This window comes from Eptatretus burgeri, chromosome 14 (genome assembly GCF_056783735.1).
Source record: "Eptatretus burgeri isolate ZD-2024b chromosome 14, Ebu_testis_v1, whole genome shotgun sequence".
In the NCBI taxonomy this organism is placed as follows: domain Eukaryota; kingdom Metazoa; phylum Chordata; class Myxini; order Myxiniformes; family Myxinidae; genus Eptatretus; species Eptatretus burgeri.
Genome location: NC_140974.1, coordinates 41,826,708 through 41,843,904, shown reverse-complemented (window position 1 = coordinate 41,843,904; position 17,197 = coordinate 41,826,708). Strand labels below are relative to the sequence as shown.

Here is a 17,197-nt window from a genome sequence, read left to right as displayed (position 1 = left end):
GTGTGTGTGTGTGTGTGTGTGTGTGTGTGTGTGTGTGTGTGTGTGTGTGTGTGTGTGTGTGTGTGTGTGTGTGTGTGTGTGTGTGTGTGTGTGTGTGTGTGTGTGTGTGTGTCTGCTGTTTCTCGACAACCACTGGTCCGATCTAATTGAAACTTTCCCGGTATATTGCTGGGAACCTGAAGTATGTGCCTTTTCAAGGTTTGTGTTAACGTTTCAATACCGTGCTGGTCAAATTCCGACATGGAAACAAACATGTACTATCATTGCAAATGGATGGAGAGGTAACAAACATGATTCAAATAAAGATGTAGGGATGGTTTCACCGGATCATTTTTTGTGACCATCCCCACCTTGCTTACATTATTTTTGGCAAATTCTCCCGACATACTATTATATGAAGAAAATTTTTTTTTTTTAATGACTTGTTTTTCTACTTTTTACCTCCGCCGCCGAAGGTGGACGGAGATTGTTTTCACTCCCGTCTGTCCATAACCTTTTGAGCTACCCTGCTCATACACAGATTTGGATGAAATTTGGTGGACAGGTTGGGTGTGTGACAAAGCTGAATTGATTAGATTTCAGTGTAGATCTGGATACTCAACTAAGTGATTCTTCACCATTGAATGATAGGGTTAAAAACTATATACGGTAAACCCTGAAATATCACAGGGGTTTGGTTCCTGGAAAATGCTGTGATGGGTTCCACGATCGCGGTTTTAACTAAAGGCCAATGAGAAAAGGGGAGGGGGCAGGGTGGTTTGGTTCATGGGCTTCGAGAAAATATAAACGAAGGTGGGCGGCAGCCAGAAATAAACAAATGACAATTTAAACTTGAAGGCCACTCAGTAGAATGCATATCTCCGCCAACATAATGCCTGATCCACAAGAACATAACGGGCCCATTATATTTTTGAAATATCATACTATACTGTATGATATCGTTCTTGGCCCAATCTCTCAATGGTGAAGTACCACTTAAAAAATTAAATAATTATCGTGTCAAGATCTGGATTTGGATCTTCACCAAAATCGAATCAATTCGTCCCTGCGACACACCCAACCTGTCCACCACGTTTCGTCCGAATCTGTCCACAACTTTTTGAGATATCATGCTATATATCGGTTGAGCACGATCTCTCAATGCTGAAGAATCACTTTAAAAATTCGAGTAGTCGGATCTGGATCTTCACCAAAATCTAATCAGTTCGTCCTTCTCACAAACCCAACCTATCCACAAAATTTCATCCGGATCCGTGCACAACGAGATATCCTTCACACAAAAAAACACACAAAGAGACAGAAAGGGGTGAAAACAACTTCCTTCACCTTCGGTGGCGGAAGTAATAATAAACAGAAGAAAAACTATAGGTTACCCAGCCTGAAAGGCTTGGTACCATAATAATAATAATAATAATAATAATAATAATAATAATAATAACAAGTCTGAAGACGACAATGATTCACGAGCAGTATTTGACGATGTAGATAGTTTCAGAAGTTAAGGATGAGACAATGTGATAATGTTTGACCAAGTTATAAAAATGATCAACATGATGTGGTACGAGTGACAAGTTATTGACTTCTTGACAGGTATGAGCTGCAAAATGTCGAAAACCCGGTTTCGTTCAACAACTTTCAAAATGACCTTTGCATAACCTTTAAAGGTCACAAAACAATGTTCTGGACATTAAAATAAGGAAACAGGATACGTGCTATAGCTTATTTGAGTTAATTCGTCGAAGAAGGTCGAAAACCCGGTTCGATTCCCACAACTTTGAAAATTTGCCCTTTGTGAACTTTAAAGGTCAAAGGTCAAGGATGATGACCTTTGGTGCAAAACTTCCTCTGGAACATTCCAGGAACGATATAACGTCATATAGGCTGTATGGCATTTCGCACTCCTCGGATTATCCATACTTTGATGAAATCAGCGTAAAAACAAACTTGAAGGGGGCGCCACGGGCAAGGTGTTCGAGATAGAGCAAAATGGTTTCAAGACTTTAGGTGGGGAATGACCTCAAGATTATGCATAAAAAATATTGTCATCCCAGCTCTCAAAGTTTGGGTGGTCGTATGATTTTTATGTCAAAATTCGCAATTTTCTAAGTTCGTGACCTTGTGACGAAAATGAAAAATCGAGCTCCGTGGGGCTATGCAGGTGCCATTGGGCTAACCAAATACCGAAACCCCTGTCAGATTTGACAAAACCCTGAGGAGAAGATGCAAATTGAAATTGTCTACCCCATAAAAACACGTTTTTTGGGCGTGGCTCCGCCCATAATGGGCGCACCATGCCCATTTTCAGGAAAACACAACTAGATCATGATATAAACCTCACACCAAAATTTTATCAGGATCGGATCAAAACCCACGGAGCTATGCTCGGGACAGACAAACAGACAGACAGACAGACAGACAGACAGACACACACACCAATAACGAATATCGTGGTCACTTATTTTTTTCGTGAAAATATTTTTTCGTGAACCAACATTTTGTTTGCAGGCCAATTGCTATGCTTGTTAAGATCATAGGTTAACTCTACTTGCCAAGGTAACCTCCCAGAGAAGGACTCACAGGTTGTGACTTGGTGAGAAACACTTTTGAAGGCTGGCTTGTGAGACATCATGTGGATGGAGCGAAAGCTGAAAATGGACAAGTCAACAAAATCATTTTGATAAAAGGAAGTCGAACATTTGAGAACGGTTTTAGTGTTCATATTACACAGCATTACCGACATGGGATAACAAGTGTTACTTACATATATACAAATGGAGCCGTGATGTCAATTCTTATTGAGAAAAGGTTGCCGAAAATGCATCCATATACCAGCAAGACATGTTCGTAGCATATTCATAGAATGCACAGGCCAACCAAACCCTCAGCAAGACTTACAGGACTAAAGGTGCTATATGACATGCTTGCTCTACAAAGACCAGTATAAAAGTCTTACCAGTGGGGAACGAAGCATAGTTAGAAGACAAAACTGCAGTTCACTTAAACCATCACCAACCCCCTGCTCCAAAACCACCCTGCAAGAAATAAACATGAGGATGGATTTCGCAGCAATAAGGACAGACAAGTCTGAAGACGACGATGGTTCACAAGCGGTATTTGACGATGTAGATTGTTTCAGAAGTCAAGGATGAGACAATGTGATAATTTTTGACCAAGTTATAAAAATGATCAACATGATGTGGTACGAGTGACAGGGTATTAGCTGCAAAATGTTGAAAACCCGGTTTCGTTCAACAACTTTAAAAATTTGACCTTTGCATAACCTTTAAAGGTCACAAAACAATGTTGTGGACATTAAAATAAGGAAACAGGATACGTGCTATAGCTTATTGGAGTTAGTTCGTCGAAGAAGGTCGAAAACCCGGTTCGATTCCCACAACTTTAAAAATTTGACCTTTGTGAACTTTAAAGGTCAAAGGTCAAGGATTATGACCTTTGGTGCAAAACTTCCTCTGGAACATTCCAGGAACAATATAACGTCATATCGGCTATATGGCATTTCGCACTCCTCGGATTTAATTATCCATACTTTGATGAAATCAGCGTAAAAAAACAAACTTGAAGGGGGCGCCACGGGCACGGTGTTCGAGATAGAGCAAAATGGTTTCAAGACTTTAGGTGGGGAATGACCTCAAGATTATGCATAAAAAATATTGTCATCCGAGCTCTCAAAGTTTGGGCAGTCGTATGATTTTTGTCAAAATTCGAAATTTTCTAAGTTCGTGACCTTGGGACGAAAATGAAAAAAAAAATATTGAGCTCCGTGGGGCTATGCAGGTGCCATTGGGCTAACCAAATGCTGAAACCCCTTTCAGATTCGACAAACCCCCTAGGAGAAGATGCAAATTGAAATCGGCTACCCCCTAAAAACACGATTTTTGGGCGTGGCTCCGCCCATAATGGGCGCACCACGCCCATTTTCAGGAAAACACAACTAGATCATGATATAAACCTCCCACCAAAATTTTATCAGGATCGGATCAAAACCCACGGAGCTATGCTCGGGACAGACAGACAGACAGACATACATACAGAGAGACACACAACAATAACGAATATAGTGGTCACTTATTTTTTTCGTGAATTTTTTTTTCGTGAACCAATATAGTGCCCTTCCTAAGTATTGGAACAGTGAAGTCAAATTTATTATTGCTATATACTCAAGAAATTTGGATTTGAGATCAAAAGATTAATATGAGGCAAGAGTACAGAGGGACAGCTTTTATTTCTTGGTATTTCGATGCATATATGTTTCACCACTGCAGAACAACATCACTTTTTATGTTCTGTCCCCCCATTCTAGGCAAGCACAAGTCGTGGAACAAATGATTGACAGGTGTTTCTTATTGCAGTGATTGTTCACACATCCAAGAGCTGCGAATGTCTAGTTTGGGTTTTAGCCTTTGCTTTTGCCTTGGGAGTCTGCTTTGGAATCAGTAGGCATAAACCAACATTAAGACCATTGAACAAGTAATTTGAAAGAAAAGCAAGCAATTTGAAAGTTGAAAGAACAGAAGAATTCAATTAGAAGTATCGTACAAATATTGGGGATAGCAAATATAACAACTTGGAATATCTCGAAAAAGAAAGCACGAGTGTACTTTGCAATAGACAACGGCAAGGTTGGCCAAGGAAAAGAACTGCAGTTGATGACAGAAAAATAATCAAAGCTGTGAAGAAAAACCCCAAAACAACTGTCAGTGACATCACCAACAACCTCCAGAGTGCAGGGGTGAAAGTATCACAATCTACCGTTCGTAGAAGACTTCGACAGTAGAATTACAAAGGCTACGCCACAAGATGCAAACCTCTCATCAGCAACAACAATAGAAACGCCAGATTAGAATGTGCCAAGAACAACAAAGGTGAACCAGTAGAGTTCGGGAACAAAGTTTTATGGAAAGAGGAGACCAGGATAAGCCTTTGCCAAAGTGATTTTTTGTCCTTCCACTCTGCTGTCCGTGTTTCTCCCCTATCTCTCTGCTGTTCTGTTGCGTCCTGATCCATTCAGTGTTCTAGTTCTTCAACGAGCCTCACTTGAGACAAAAAAAACATGCTGCGTTGGCCACTGACCGAGAGCCTGCCTGCTGCATGGGACTCAATTCCCAACCTGATTATTATTAGGGTTTCCCAGGCAGGGTGTTAAATCACAAAGTGTGCTTCCTTGGGTGGGTATTAAGCTGCGTGTCTATCTGCTCGCCTGCGTTGGTGGATTTTAAAAGATCCCCCCCCCCCCTGCTCCATGAAATGAAAAGTAGGAGAGTTAATCGACAGCACCCTCAATAAACATCAAATACCAAATGTACATCTGTCTGTACATTTGTGTGCACAATATTTCAAAAACCATTCCGCATTTAGCTTTCATATTGGAGATAAGTATTCCTCATGACAATATCTCAACCTGATTAGATCACAGCTGTGATTGGCTGAAATCTGTTGCCATGGCAACCATCTCGATACTTTGGTTTGTGTACGATATTTGTGAGGCTCTTCATGCCTTGTTTCTTGTTAAATAAGGTGTGTGTGTGTGTGTGTGTGTGTGTGTGTGTGTGTGTGTGTATTTTTAGTCTCACACCACCCCCTCAAAGCTTGCCTCTCACAGCTCCCTCAAAACCTCCCTGTTCTGCACTCTCCCAATGCCTCTTCCCATCTCCCTAACTGAATGGACCTCAACCTTCCAAGGTTTCCTCTCCATCCTGACAAATCTCTCAATCCAGGCCACTGCGAGATAAACCAGACATCGGCTTAAGAGAATCGTTCCAAACATAGGACATCCCTGGCGCCTTTGTGATAAAATCTTCATCGATTTGACAGGTCTGAACCTTACCCTTGCAGCAGAGTTGTACTTTACTTCAAGAATTCGATTTCTCACTGGCCTTGGACTGATCTTACACCTCCCAATCCAAAGGAGTACTTGTGGATGTGACTTCCCCTCTGCTGCCAACTCTTGTTTGTCTGTTTGTTGTACTGTCCTCCACATACCTCTCTCTCAGACAACATGGACAATCTTTTAACCACTCATTCCAACTCTCTCTCTTCCTCATATGTGGCAATTTTAATTGTCACCATGCAAATCGGCTGGGTGTTGGGACCTCTCTCTCACCAGCTATGGCACTTGCCAGGAGTCCTTTGGTCATATTGAAACATTCCCCAACCCTCTACTGGAGAAAAATCCTAACTTTCACTGTTCGGAATTAACTGTCATTACACCCTTGTGACATCATGTTTGCCTGTGTCAGATATTGGCCCAACAGATGCCTACGACAATCGTGAGGAGCTCATGCCCTCGCTTCTCCTTTGCCAGAGAGCTTGCATCTGAGAGCATCCGGAAAACTGAAACAAAGTAAAAGAAGCAGGCCAACCCCACTCCCTCCCCCCCCCCATCCTCCAGGCTCACTCAGCTGTGAGATTCAGAATCTCTCCTTGAGGAAACAGTCAGCAAGAGAGGGACAAGATCAACTGTGGAGAGCAGGATCAGCTTTCATGGGTTGAAGATGAGGCCCAGACTTGACTGCTCAAGAACAGAGCAGCAGACATCTGAGGTCTGAAGGATGAGGTCTGAAGAAGAAGTCTGGATTGGACAAAAGAGAGTAGTCGCTACCCCTTGAGGAGGGGAGGGAAGTGAAGCAGCTAAAATGTTTTGATGGGTGAAGAAGCTTGACGATGGGATTTCCATGATAAGGAGGTGGAGGGGTGATATAATAAAGGAGAATAGACGAGAAGAAGAAGCATTCCCAGTGTCGTGGGGAAGGGAAACTTTAAGAAAGAACAAGATCCCTGAAAGCGAAAACTGAGCTGTCGTTACTCTTTTGCAATTACACCTGCTAAAAATTGGATCAAGGAATCTTCATCTTCAACTTATGATAAAATTTGGTTCAGGAAAGAAAATTATGAAAGGTTCGGGAAAACGAGTACTTTCTTAACAATGCTTTCTTAACTAACTATAAAGGGGGTGCATAAAGCAATAACAGTCACGTTCTGAGGGATATTATTCATACTCATGACCACTTAAAGATACAAACCTGTGCAAGCTGAGAAGCAAGGAATTGACAGCACATGTCAGACTATGCAAATGTTCAAAAGGCACTTGGATAGACTCGTATGTGACAGCAGACAGGTGAGATCTGAGCATAAAAAGAGAGTGCAGCAGTGAGTAATAGACAAAATAATAATAATAATAATAATAATAATAATAATAATAATAACAACAATAATCAGGAAAAGTGATCTGCAAATTTAACCTTGTAATTCTCACGTCAAGTTAAGGAGTGCTGCCCAGATCTCCTCAAACACCACCCAAGGATCAGTACCACCAGCAACATATTCATTGGTACTACCACATCCTGGCTGTGACAAGCTCATCAACTGTGTTGGTTGGTCACTTGGTAAATGTGATCCAGTGCTGCTGTTATTTTGAGCCTTGAAAACAAAACACAAAAAAAAGGGTGAAAAACAATCACAAAAAGTAACAAGAGCAAAGTCGATAGCAGAACCACTGAAAATCCCTACACTTCCCATCGAAAGCAAAGTTGAAAGATGGCAAAAAGTTGCATGAGGAATGGCCCAATATCAAATTTTGAGTTAATTTTTTTTCCATTTTGACCCCTGTGACCCAAAGTCCACACCCCTGGGGCACAAACCAGGGGTCAAATCTGCAAAAAATTGTTACATGTTTCATGTGTCCCTCAATGTTGATTGCATATACAATATTTATTTTAAAAAGGTAATTCCATATCTTGGTATTTGGCCTTTTGACATTGCCCCAGGGGGCAGGGCCAAAATTGAGAGTGCTCTCGCACCTTCGTGCCATGTGGTGATCATAGCTACCAAGTTTGGTGAATTTCAGCACAACCGTTTAAACGAGATAATGTGATAGACGGATGGAAATAAAAAAAAAAAAGACGAACAGAAAAAGATATAGCACAAGTCACTTGATGGAGAGTTTTCAAGAAAAAGGAACCGATTTCACCTGACCATGTCATAGTAGGGCTATCATGATTGGACAAAGTGAGCTGGAATTTGTCAGATGTACAGTCATGCGTCACTCAACGACGGGGATACGTTCTGAGAAATGTGCCGTTAAACGATGTCGTCATTGTGCGAACATAGAGTATACTTACACAAACCTCAATGGTACAGCCTACGACACACCTAGGCTATATGGTATAACCTATTGTTCCTCGGCTACAAACCTGTACAGAATGTTACTGTACTTAATACTGCAGGCAATTGTAACACACATCCACGATTTACGGAAGACGCGTTAGTTTTACCTTTGTGCTGTTCATGACGGCCATGTGTGTTGTTAGCGGCTGCTTACAATCTCCTCTCGCATCGATTATAGAAAGGTGAAGAAATAGAATTTGGATTTTATAAATAATCACTGCATCGATGTTATAATTTACAAATGAAGAAACGAGCACCTGTCAGTTGTGTGATATATTTTCGGAACAGTGCGAATATTTTAACAACATAAAAAGCTTTACTAAAAACGAATATGTGTTTTAATTTCGATTGTAATAACAACGATTTATTCGTGGAATTCTTTAATTCAAAAGTAATTTACTTGCGAGAGGTAAACGTGAAAAAAACGGGTCAAATAGTGCGAAAATAGGAGTGTTTTTGGATGTTATGTCAACAGTGGGTCAGTTTGAACGCTGATTTTCTTGAATCCCGATTTAGCGTGACCCTGCTTTTTTCACGATGACATTTTATGGACCTCAACGATCGCGTTATAACGGGGCAACACTGTAGTTGTTTATTATCATTATCAAGTATTATGTACTGTACAGAATTGTATGTGCTATACTGTACTTTTATGCGGACTGGCAGCGCTACGACATCACAAGGCGATAGGAATCTTTCATCTCCATTATAATCTTATGGGACCACTGTCGTATATGTGGTCCGTCGTTGACCGAAACGTCGTAATGCGGCGCATGACTGTACTAATAAACATCGGTGTGTGTGTGTGTGTGTGTGTGTGTGTGTGTGTGTGTGTGTGTGTGTGTGTGTGTGTGTGTGTGTGTGTGTGTGTGTGTGTACATGCATGCATCAGTGCGTCTCCTCCAGAACACCAAAACCATAAAACCGAGCAGCCTGAAACTTTCCATGCATACTAAGAAAACTCCAAGGAAGTGCATGACTGAGAATTGGGCGTTTGGGTTAATTAAAATACCCCTTTTGAAGATAATTAATGGCCTTATTTAATTATATCCATCAGGCGATCATCGACCACCTCGCCGTCTGGGGTTTTAAGGCGTTTCCTGGGTAACCTCGCCGGAGTCTGAAGCTGCCATGTTTTTTGCCTGCTCAACCATGCTTTGACTTGGAACAGACTGCAACGATTTCTTCACGATAAAGTTTTTTTTTTCAACTTTCCTCACTCATTATTGAATGACTGTTCATCATAGCTACAAATCACTGGATACATTGCAATGCTTATAAACGCCTGGAGACGCCAGCTTTTGTGGCTTTATTAAATTTGTGCAAATGAATCATTGAGAGAATCTCAAACTAAAGGCCCAGTCACACCTTGACGTTTTAGCCAGCAATGGCAACGTATTAAAATGTATGTAAAACGCTGGCTTACGTTGAACTTTTGATGTTTTTTTTTAAGATTCTGACGTATTCATAACGACTTGGTCTTTTGCACAACGTATTAGTAACGGACTTTGAACGTTTCGTTGTGTTATAGATAACTTATACCAACGAATGCTAAACCTGTTGTCGGCCTTCACAACCTATACCCAACGATAGTCTAACTTAGGCATAGCACGCTGCACGCATCACCGACGATGACGTGGCATAGGTTATTAAAAGGCTGCCGCACAACGATTCAAATCATAACCGCCGGATAAATGGAAGTGTCAACATCGCAGTCACACCTTGGCGATCTTGCCAGCGTATGCCCGACCTCTGAAAAATGAGTCTAAAACGCTGGCGCACGTCGAATACGGTATGGGTAGGTTTGGTATGCGTGAATAAAACGCTAAAGTAAGCTATCATACGTCGTAGTAAGTGAAGTAAGTCTTGTAATTTTAAACATGTTGAAAATTTTATGATGTACTTGCCGTATGACACACGTTCCGCATGCAATGGGAATAAGTTGTACGCACGATATGCAATTGTTGACACACATCGACACACGTTACTTGAAAGGTACTCATAAGTCAAAACACGTCAAGGTAATGGTTAGCGTCAGTGTTCCAGACTCCCGGTTTTTTTTTTTCTTCGGTATGACGGTGTTCAGTGTACAGTGCGGTTACGATTTAAATCGTTGAGCGGCAGCCTATTAATTATATTATATTATAACCACACTAGAAATCGAAGTGTCACAATCACCATCATACCGAAGGAAGGAAGAAAAAAAATAAAATAAAATAAAACCAGGGAGTCTGGAACACTGACGCTAACCATTACCTTGATGTGTTTCGACTTATGAGCAACTCACAAGTAACGTGTGTCGACGTGTGTCAACGATCGCGTGACGTGCCTACAACTAATGGCCAGCGTTATGCGGAACTTTTGTCCGTAGCCTGATGGAGTACTGCTCTCCCCTCTGGGCTGGTGCTCCTGCCTCCCACCTTTCTCGGCTTCACGCTGTCGAAACCAGGGCATTTAAGATCATTGGCATCTCCCGCAATGAAGCTGAGTCTTTGGGCCTCTCACTCAATCACCGCAGGTTGGTCGGTGGTCTTTCTGTCTTCTACCGACTCCTCTCCAGCCTTGCCCCCCCTGCTCTCTCTGCGATTTGTCCCCACCACATTTCCACAGGGCGCTCAAGGTCCGCCAACAAAACTACCAAAATCACGAATCACTGCTCATCTTCACTCTTTCATTCCTCTTTTTTCCCGCCTTTGGAATAAACTTCCTCACTCTATTCTTTCCCATTCTTCCCTCCAGGCTTTCAAAACAGCTGTTCACCACCACCTCTTATCTTCTCCCATCCAAATCCTCGATCTTTTCTACCCCCGATAATCCACCCAAGCCCACTTCCTTCAATTCTCCTGCTTTCCTTCCTGAAAGTCCATGTAATGTCCATCTTCTCTTCGCCATGTTCCCCGTCCCATCCCTCTCCCTTCCACAGTTCACCTAATGTGTCTGTTCCCCAATGTTTTGTCCCTTCCACTCCCGCCCCTCTTGTCTCATGCCTCCTTGCTGTGAGTTGGGTGTTAGCTCTCATACGAGCCTCGACCAAGGTATACAAAAAAAAAAAAAAAAAAAAAAAAAAAAAAAACGTGCGAGTCATACGCTGGCATAAGTCTTAAAATTTCAAGCATGGAAAAGTTGAGGACAACTGAAAAGTACAACGTTTAAAGCCAGTGTACAACGATGTATGGCAGTGTTTTTCAGCATGCTCTCAATGTTATCAAAACTTACCCATAACGTATTCAACATGTACCAGCGTTTTAGACAAATTTTCCAAAAATCGGCATAAACTGGCTAAAACGTCAAGGTGTGACTGGGCCTTAAGCAGAATTACAGAATATAAGCTCCGGATTTGAAAGTATCAGCAGTTCCGACTCCTAAAAAGTGTTGATTTGTCCAATTCAGACATTGCTTGGCCGTTTCCAGGTGCATAGTTGTATCGACGGCAATTGGTAATTGCTTGCCAAGTCAGGCATTCCGTTAGAGTGCTTGCTTGAGTGCTTAAGCCACTTACCGAGCTGTACAGTTCATGTTGGTTGATAGCGGGACAGTGAGTGTCCAGATTGGGATGTACAGTCGACAGTTACCACAAGGTAGAGGTACATATACAGCACATCGGATCTGTAGGGGTTTGAAACTTCCAAAGCTTATTTGTATGAATGTGTCGTATATGCGTATAAAATCTGGTCAAAATTAGTCAACGGTCAGGGTCAATGTCATCCAAAATATGTAAAACACCTATTTGGCAGTAATTAGAAATTGTGTCAACCAAATTTGTTATGCATAACATTCAATCATGCAAACACATGATAGGTCACAATTTCAAACTTATCAAATTGCTGTTTCCATGGTAACTATTGTTTCGCAATTATCGTGCTTTGCATGACATACATATTTTGGATCACTACTTATAGTTCCTCTTCCGAGCGGACCGCCATTCTCAATAAGGTAAACATGTACCAAGTGTCACGGTCCACATCATCACTTTACGTTCAATTTCCATTTCTACCAATACACACTCCAGAAAATTGCTCATTTGAGGTAAGACATGTAAGAACCCGTCACTGATGGATACCTTGCTAGTACAGTATAAAGGAGGTGATCATGAGTGATCATCTGCCTAACAGAAACTTTTCTCCCTCAAGACGTCTCTGACTCCCAAGTAGCTCTCCCTGGTTACTCCCTCCTCCGGAATGACAGACCTGAGCCTCGTCCTGGTGGAGGAGTTGCTCTCTTCATCAAACACTCTATTCCTCACTCTCCATGCACTGCCCACACTCCCTTACACCCCCAGGAATACCTCTGGCTACAGCTTCCTCTCCACTCCCACCTCATGTTTTGTGTGTACTGTACAGTCCACCAAACTATGATGACTCCATTTACACCTCACAATCCGAAAACATGGACCAACTTCTATCTTCTCATCCGAACTCCCTCTTCCTAATATATAGTGACTTCAATTGTCAACACGCCAGTTGGCAAGGTGTGGGTACCTCTCTCACCTGTCATGGCACCTCAGCCAAAGCATAATGTGACTCAATTGGTCAATTTCCCGACCCGGATCTCAACCAATGGTACTCTATCTCTTCTGGATCTGATTTTGACAAATTCCCCTGAAAATATCTGCTGTTCTTCCTCCACTCCAATCGGTTCTTCTGACCACATGCTTGTCAAAGCAAAATCTCTCTGGCTGTTATCAGAAAACCACCTCAGCGCCGACGAGTCTGGCATTTAATTCAAGCCGACTGGCAGGGTCTGCAAGCAGCCATCAAACTTCTAGACTGTTCTCCCATCGCTACTTTCTCCAACATCAACTCATCCTGGGAATTTTTTCAAAGAAACTTGCTCTCCCTCATGCACAGATTTATCCCCTCTCGTCTTCAGTTGTCCTACCCTTCCTCCCGCCGTTGGTTCACTGAAGCTTGTGGCGACGCAGTTGTCCTGAAACAACTTGCCTTTGCCTCATGGAAAGCAAACCCAACTGAGGGTAATCTCAGTTCCTTCCATAAAGCTCGGAACAAGTGTGTATCTCCCCTCAGGAGAGCCAGGAAACAACATCTTTCTAATCTCAAGTCTGAACTCTCAAACCCCTCTCCTCCTCCAAATCCTGGTGGCATCTAATCAAATCTGTTTCTGGTGTATGTTCCCCCTCAATCCCCTCCCTCACCTCAAATGGCCGCACTGCTGATACCGCATGCGAAAAGGCTGAATGCCTAAACTCAGTGTTTGCATCAAAATCTTGTGTCCGAATCCCATCGCTTTCTGCACCCACCTTACCCAGTCGCACCCAGCTGTTCCTGGACTCTGTGTCCTTTTCTTATGACAAAGTGAGAGCTTGCTGTCAAACCTCGACTCAGATTCTGCAACCGGTCCAGACGGCATCAGCCCACGTGTCCTAAAAACCTGCTCTTCTGCTCTTGCTCACCCTCTGTCTGTTCTATTCACCCTCTCATTTGTTCAAGGTCATCTGCCATCTGCTTGGAAATCAGCAAAATTACTGCCCTGCATAAAATAGGTGCAAACACAGATCCCTGCAACTACAGACCAATCAGCCTTCTCCCAATCATCAGCAAGGTTATGGAATCTATCATCATTTCAGACATTAAATCCTTCCTCTTCTCCAATGGCATGATTTCAAGATCATCAATTTGGTTTCAGACTAGGACACTCTTCCCTGGATATGCTGCTTCTGCTCTTCCAACAATGGATGGAGGTCCTCAATGCCGGACATGAAATTAGAGCCATATCCCCAGACATATCGCGTGCTTTTGACACGGTCTGGCACCCTGCCCTTCTCACCAAACTCTTGTCCTATGGCATCCAAGGCCATCTACACTCATGGCTCGCAGACTTCCTCTCCTGTCGCAGCCAACATGTGGCCTTAAATGGAGTTCTCTCATTCCCTCTTCCTGTGCAGGCTGGAGTTCACGGCAGTGTTCTGGGCCCTGTTATTTTTCTGGTTTTCATCAATGATCTCTCCGACTCTCTGGAAAATCCTCTTTCTCTCTTTGCTGATGACTCCACCCTCTGCCGTTCCATCTGTCATTCCTCAGACCGGCAAGCAGCAGCTTCTTCCCTCACTGCAGATCTGGATAAAATCACAAACTGGTCCAACACGTGGAACATGTCTTTCAATCCAGGTAAATCTCACACTCTCACCTTGTCTCTCTGAAAGGACTGTTTAGAACCCCCCCCCCCCCCCAATCTACTTTCTCAACAATCCTCTGGAAGAAGTCCTTTCTTTCCAGCTTCTGGGTCTCACTATCTGCCATGACCTTTCCAGGGAAAGCCACATTTCCAACCTGGCCTCCAAAGCCAGTCACCGACTGGGAGTCCTCCATCGTGCGAAGTCCTTCCTTGGCCCACCTGAGCTCCTGACCACATACAAAGCTTTCGTCCACAACCTGATGGAGTACTGCTCTCCCCTCTGGGCTGGTGCTCCTGCCTCCCACCTTTCTCGGCTTCACACTCTGGAAACCAAGGCATGTCAGATCATTGGCATCTCCTACAATGAGGCTAAAACTTTGGACCTCTCACTCTCTCACCGCAGGCAGGTCGGTGGTCTTTCTGTCTTCTACCGTCTCCTCTCCAGTCTCGCCCCCGCTGCTCTGTCTGGGATTTGTCCCCACCATATTTCCGCAGGGTGCTCAAGGTCCGCCAACAATCCCCTTCTCGTAAAACTACCAAAATCACGAATCACTGCTCACCTTCACTCTTTCATTCCTCTTTTTTCCCCACCTTTGTAATAAACTCCCTCACTCTGTTCAATCCCATTCTTCCCTCCAGGCCTTCAAAACAGCTGTTCACCACAACCTCTTATCATCCCACATCCAAATCCTCGATCTTTTCTACCCCCGTTAATCCACCCAAAACCCACCTCCTTCAAATTCGCTGCTTTCCTTCCTGGAAGTCCTTGTAATATCCATCTTGTATACCCCATGTTCCCCACCCCATCCCTCCCCCTTCCAAAGATCTTCTGTCTCTGTTCCCTACTTCTGTTTTGTCCTCACTCCCACCCCTCGTCTCATGCCCCCCCCCCTCGCTGTGCGTTGTGTGTTAGCTCTCATACAAGCCTCGACAAAGTATCCAAAAAAAAAGAGAGTGGATTTGATTGAGATGTTTAAGATGAAGCATATAGATTATAGACTATAGAGGGAATAAGTCTGGAAAAGTTTTGCAACAGAATGAATGGCGATAGGACAAGGGGCCATAAGAGGAGAGTTGGAACGATATTAGGCAGGGGACTTTCACTCAAAAGGTAGTGAATGCATGGAATGTTCTCCATGGAGCAGTGTTGGCAGTTTAAACAGTAAAATGATTTAAACTGCAGTGGGATAGGTACCTGAAAGCATTGGGGAAAGAGGGTTACATAGACGTCGGCGGAGATACATGGGCATGATGAGCCAAATGGCCTCGTATTCCTTGTAAAAATCAACCTGACAAAAAGACTAACTGACATCATTACCGACTTCTTCCTTGGAGTTAGCTTTGAGCTTGCGAGCAGAGCTTAGACTCTGGTTTGCCACTGAATTTTGTGTTAAAGCACACAGCTTGACACATTTAATCACAAATATTGATGTTATTTGGGATCCTACTGAACATTAACCTTGAGTTGGTGAGATTGTGTTGGTCAGACAGGACAATACAGAGCTGGGATACTTACCTTTGAGGTGTTTTGCTTGCGTTCAAATCTTCGCTTGGCGAGAACCTGTGGGAATGGTGCATCACAGGGCAAGGTGGATTAAGCACTGCATCATAAATTGTACTCTGTTTTGTATGGATGTTAAACTCGGTGTGGTAGAGGGGCCAGAAAATAGTTATTTAATTATGGTTGGGGGTCAGAAATCAAACAACATTATTTTATTTGGTCAGGGGTGGGGGGAGGGGACAGAAATCAAACACCAAAAATATTTTATTATTATTTAACTTAGTAGGGTGGGTTAAGGACTCAATTTTCATACTACCCGGAGCGGCTGAAGCAACTTTATATATTAGAAAGGAGGAAATAATGAGGAGATTGGATTGTGATGTTTAAAGGGGAACCCAAACGCAATTATTTTCTTCTGAAAACCATTGAGGATTAATTACGGTCTAATTTGAAGGGAATTTTTTTTTTTGTGAAGCCGTATAGTTTTGAGTCTTGTGCGAGCGATTCAGAGGAAGAAGGCGGAAGCGTTCTTGAAGATGAAAATGCCGGTCACATGATCACTTCAGCTCAGTAGGGTTTGATTTTCCATTTAATTAACGGTTTAGAAGGGAGCGATTTTGCATTAATTGATAAATCGGTTTATATATTACTCGAGCAGAAATATCAGTCATCACCTGACAGCACAGGCACTGCTCAACACAATCCGTCACCACGGACAAAATTGGAGACGAATGCTTTGTCCCAACATAGCAGGCTGACCAGGTGTCTAGAATATTATGGGATCGCCCCTCTTTATACTTTTCCCAGAAACCATTTGTGTCCATAACATGTCTCACCATCATATCCTTCTCCAGAGGATGGAGACTGTGGAGTGGGGAGAAGGGGTGAGTGTGGGATGGTGGTGGGTATTGTGTGGTGATGGATGATGGGGAGGGGGGCTCTGAAAGTTTTAGAGTCCTGGTTCAAATAATCTCGGAGGAGTAGATGATGATCCATACGTACTTTCTCTCCACTATAAATAGATGGTGGTTCATTTGATTTGTAGAAATTTGTGTTGTTAACAGATAATTATTTTCAGGTGCTCTTGTGGAAACTGCCGGGTAATGGCAACAGGTGTTTGATTCACCGCTCAAATTGTCCGTGTACATATGCTGGTAACTGGGTGAAGATGGTATTCTAGTTTTGAGTGACGGCCATTTTTGTCCACATAATTGTGGGTATGGCACCCTCTCTCAATCGTGGTGGATAACCACAATATCTACCGATACATCTCTTTTGTTTTATACCAGTGCTCTGTAACATGTTCCGAGCACAAAAGCTAATATCTTGTAAGCCTGATCCACATTCAGGTATTTCAGACAAACCTCATCCAATTTCTGG

General features: G+C 42.9%; 1 protein-coding gene across 5 annotated transcripts in view; it reads right to left on the bottom strand.

Annotated features, from left to right (window-relative positions):
- SWT1 (SWT1 RNA endoribonuclease homolog) overlaps positions 1-17,197 on the bottom strand; it is a 92,818-nt gene that overhangs the window by 11,348 nt on the left and 64,273 nt on the right. For 4 of the 5 annotated variants that reach the window (XM_085854494.1, XM_085854493.1, XM_085854491.1 and 1 more), the window contains 5 exons: positions 15,833-15,877; positions 7,274-7,437; positions 7,041-7,142; positions 2,954-3,032; positions 2,578-2,645 (listed from right to left, as the gene is read on the bottom strand). In XM_085854494.1, coding sequence (XP_085710620.1) covers positions 2,578-2,645; positions 2,954-3,032; positions 7,041-7,142; positions 7,274-7,437; positions 15,833-15,877 — 458 coding nt within the window. Of the gene's footprint in view, positions 1-2,577; positions 2,646-2,953; positions 3,033-7,040; positions 7,143-7,259; positions 7,438-15,832; positions 15,878-17,197 lie in introns of those variants that run through there. The other variant, XR_015051163.1, reaches the window with a different exon arrangement.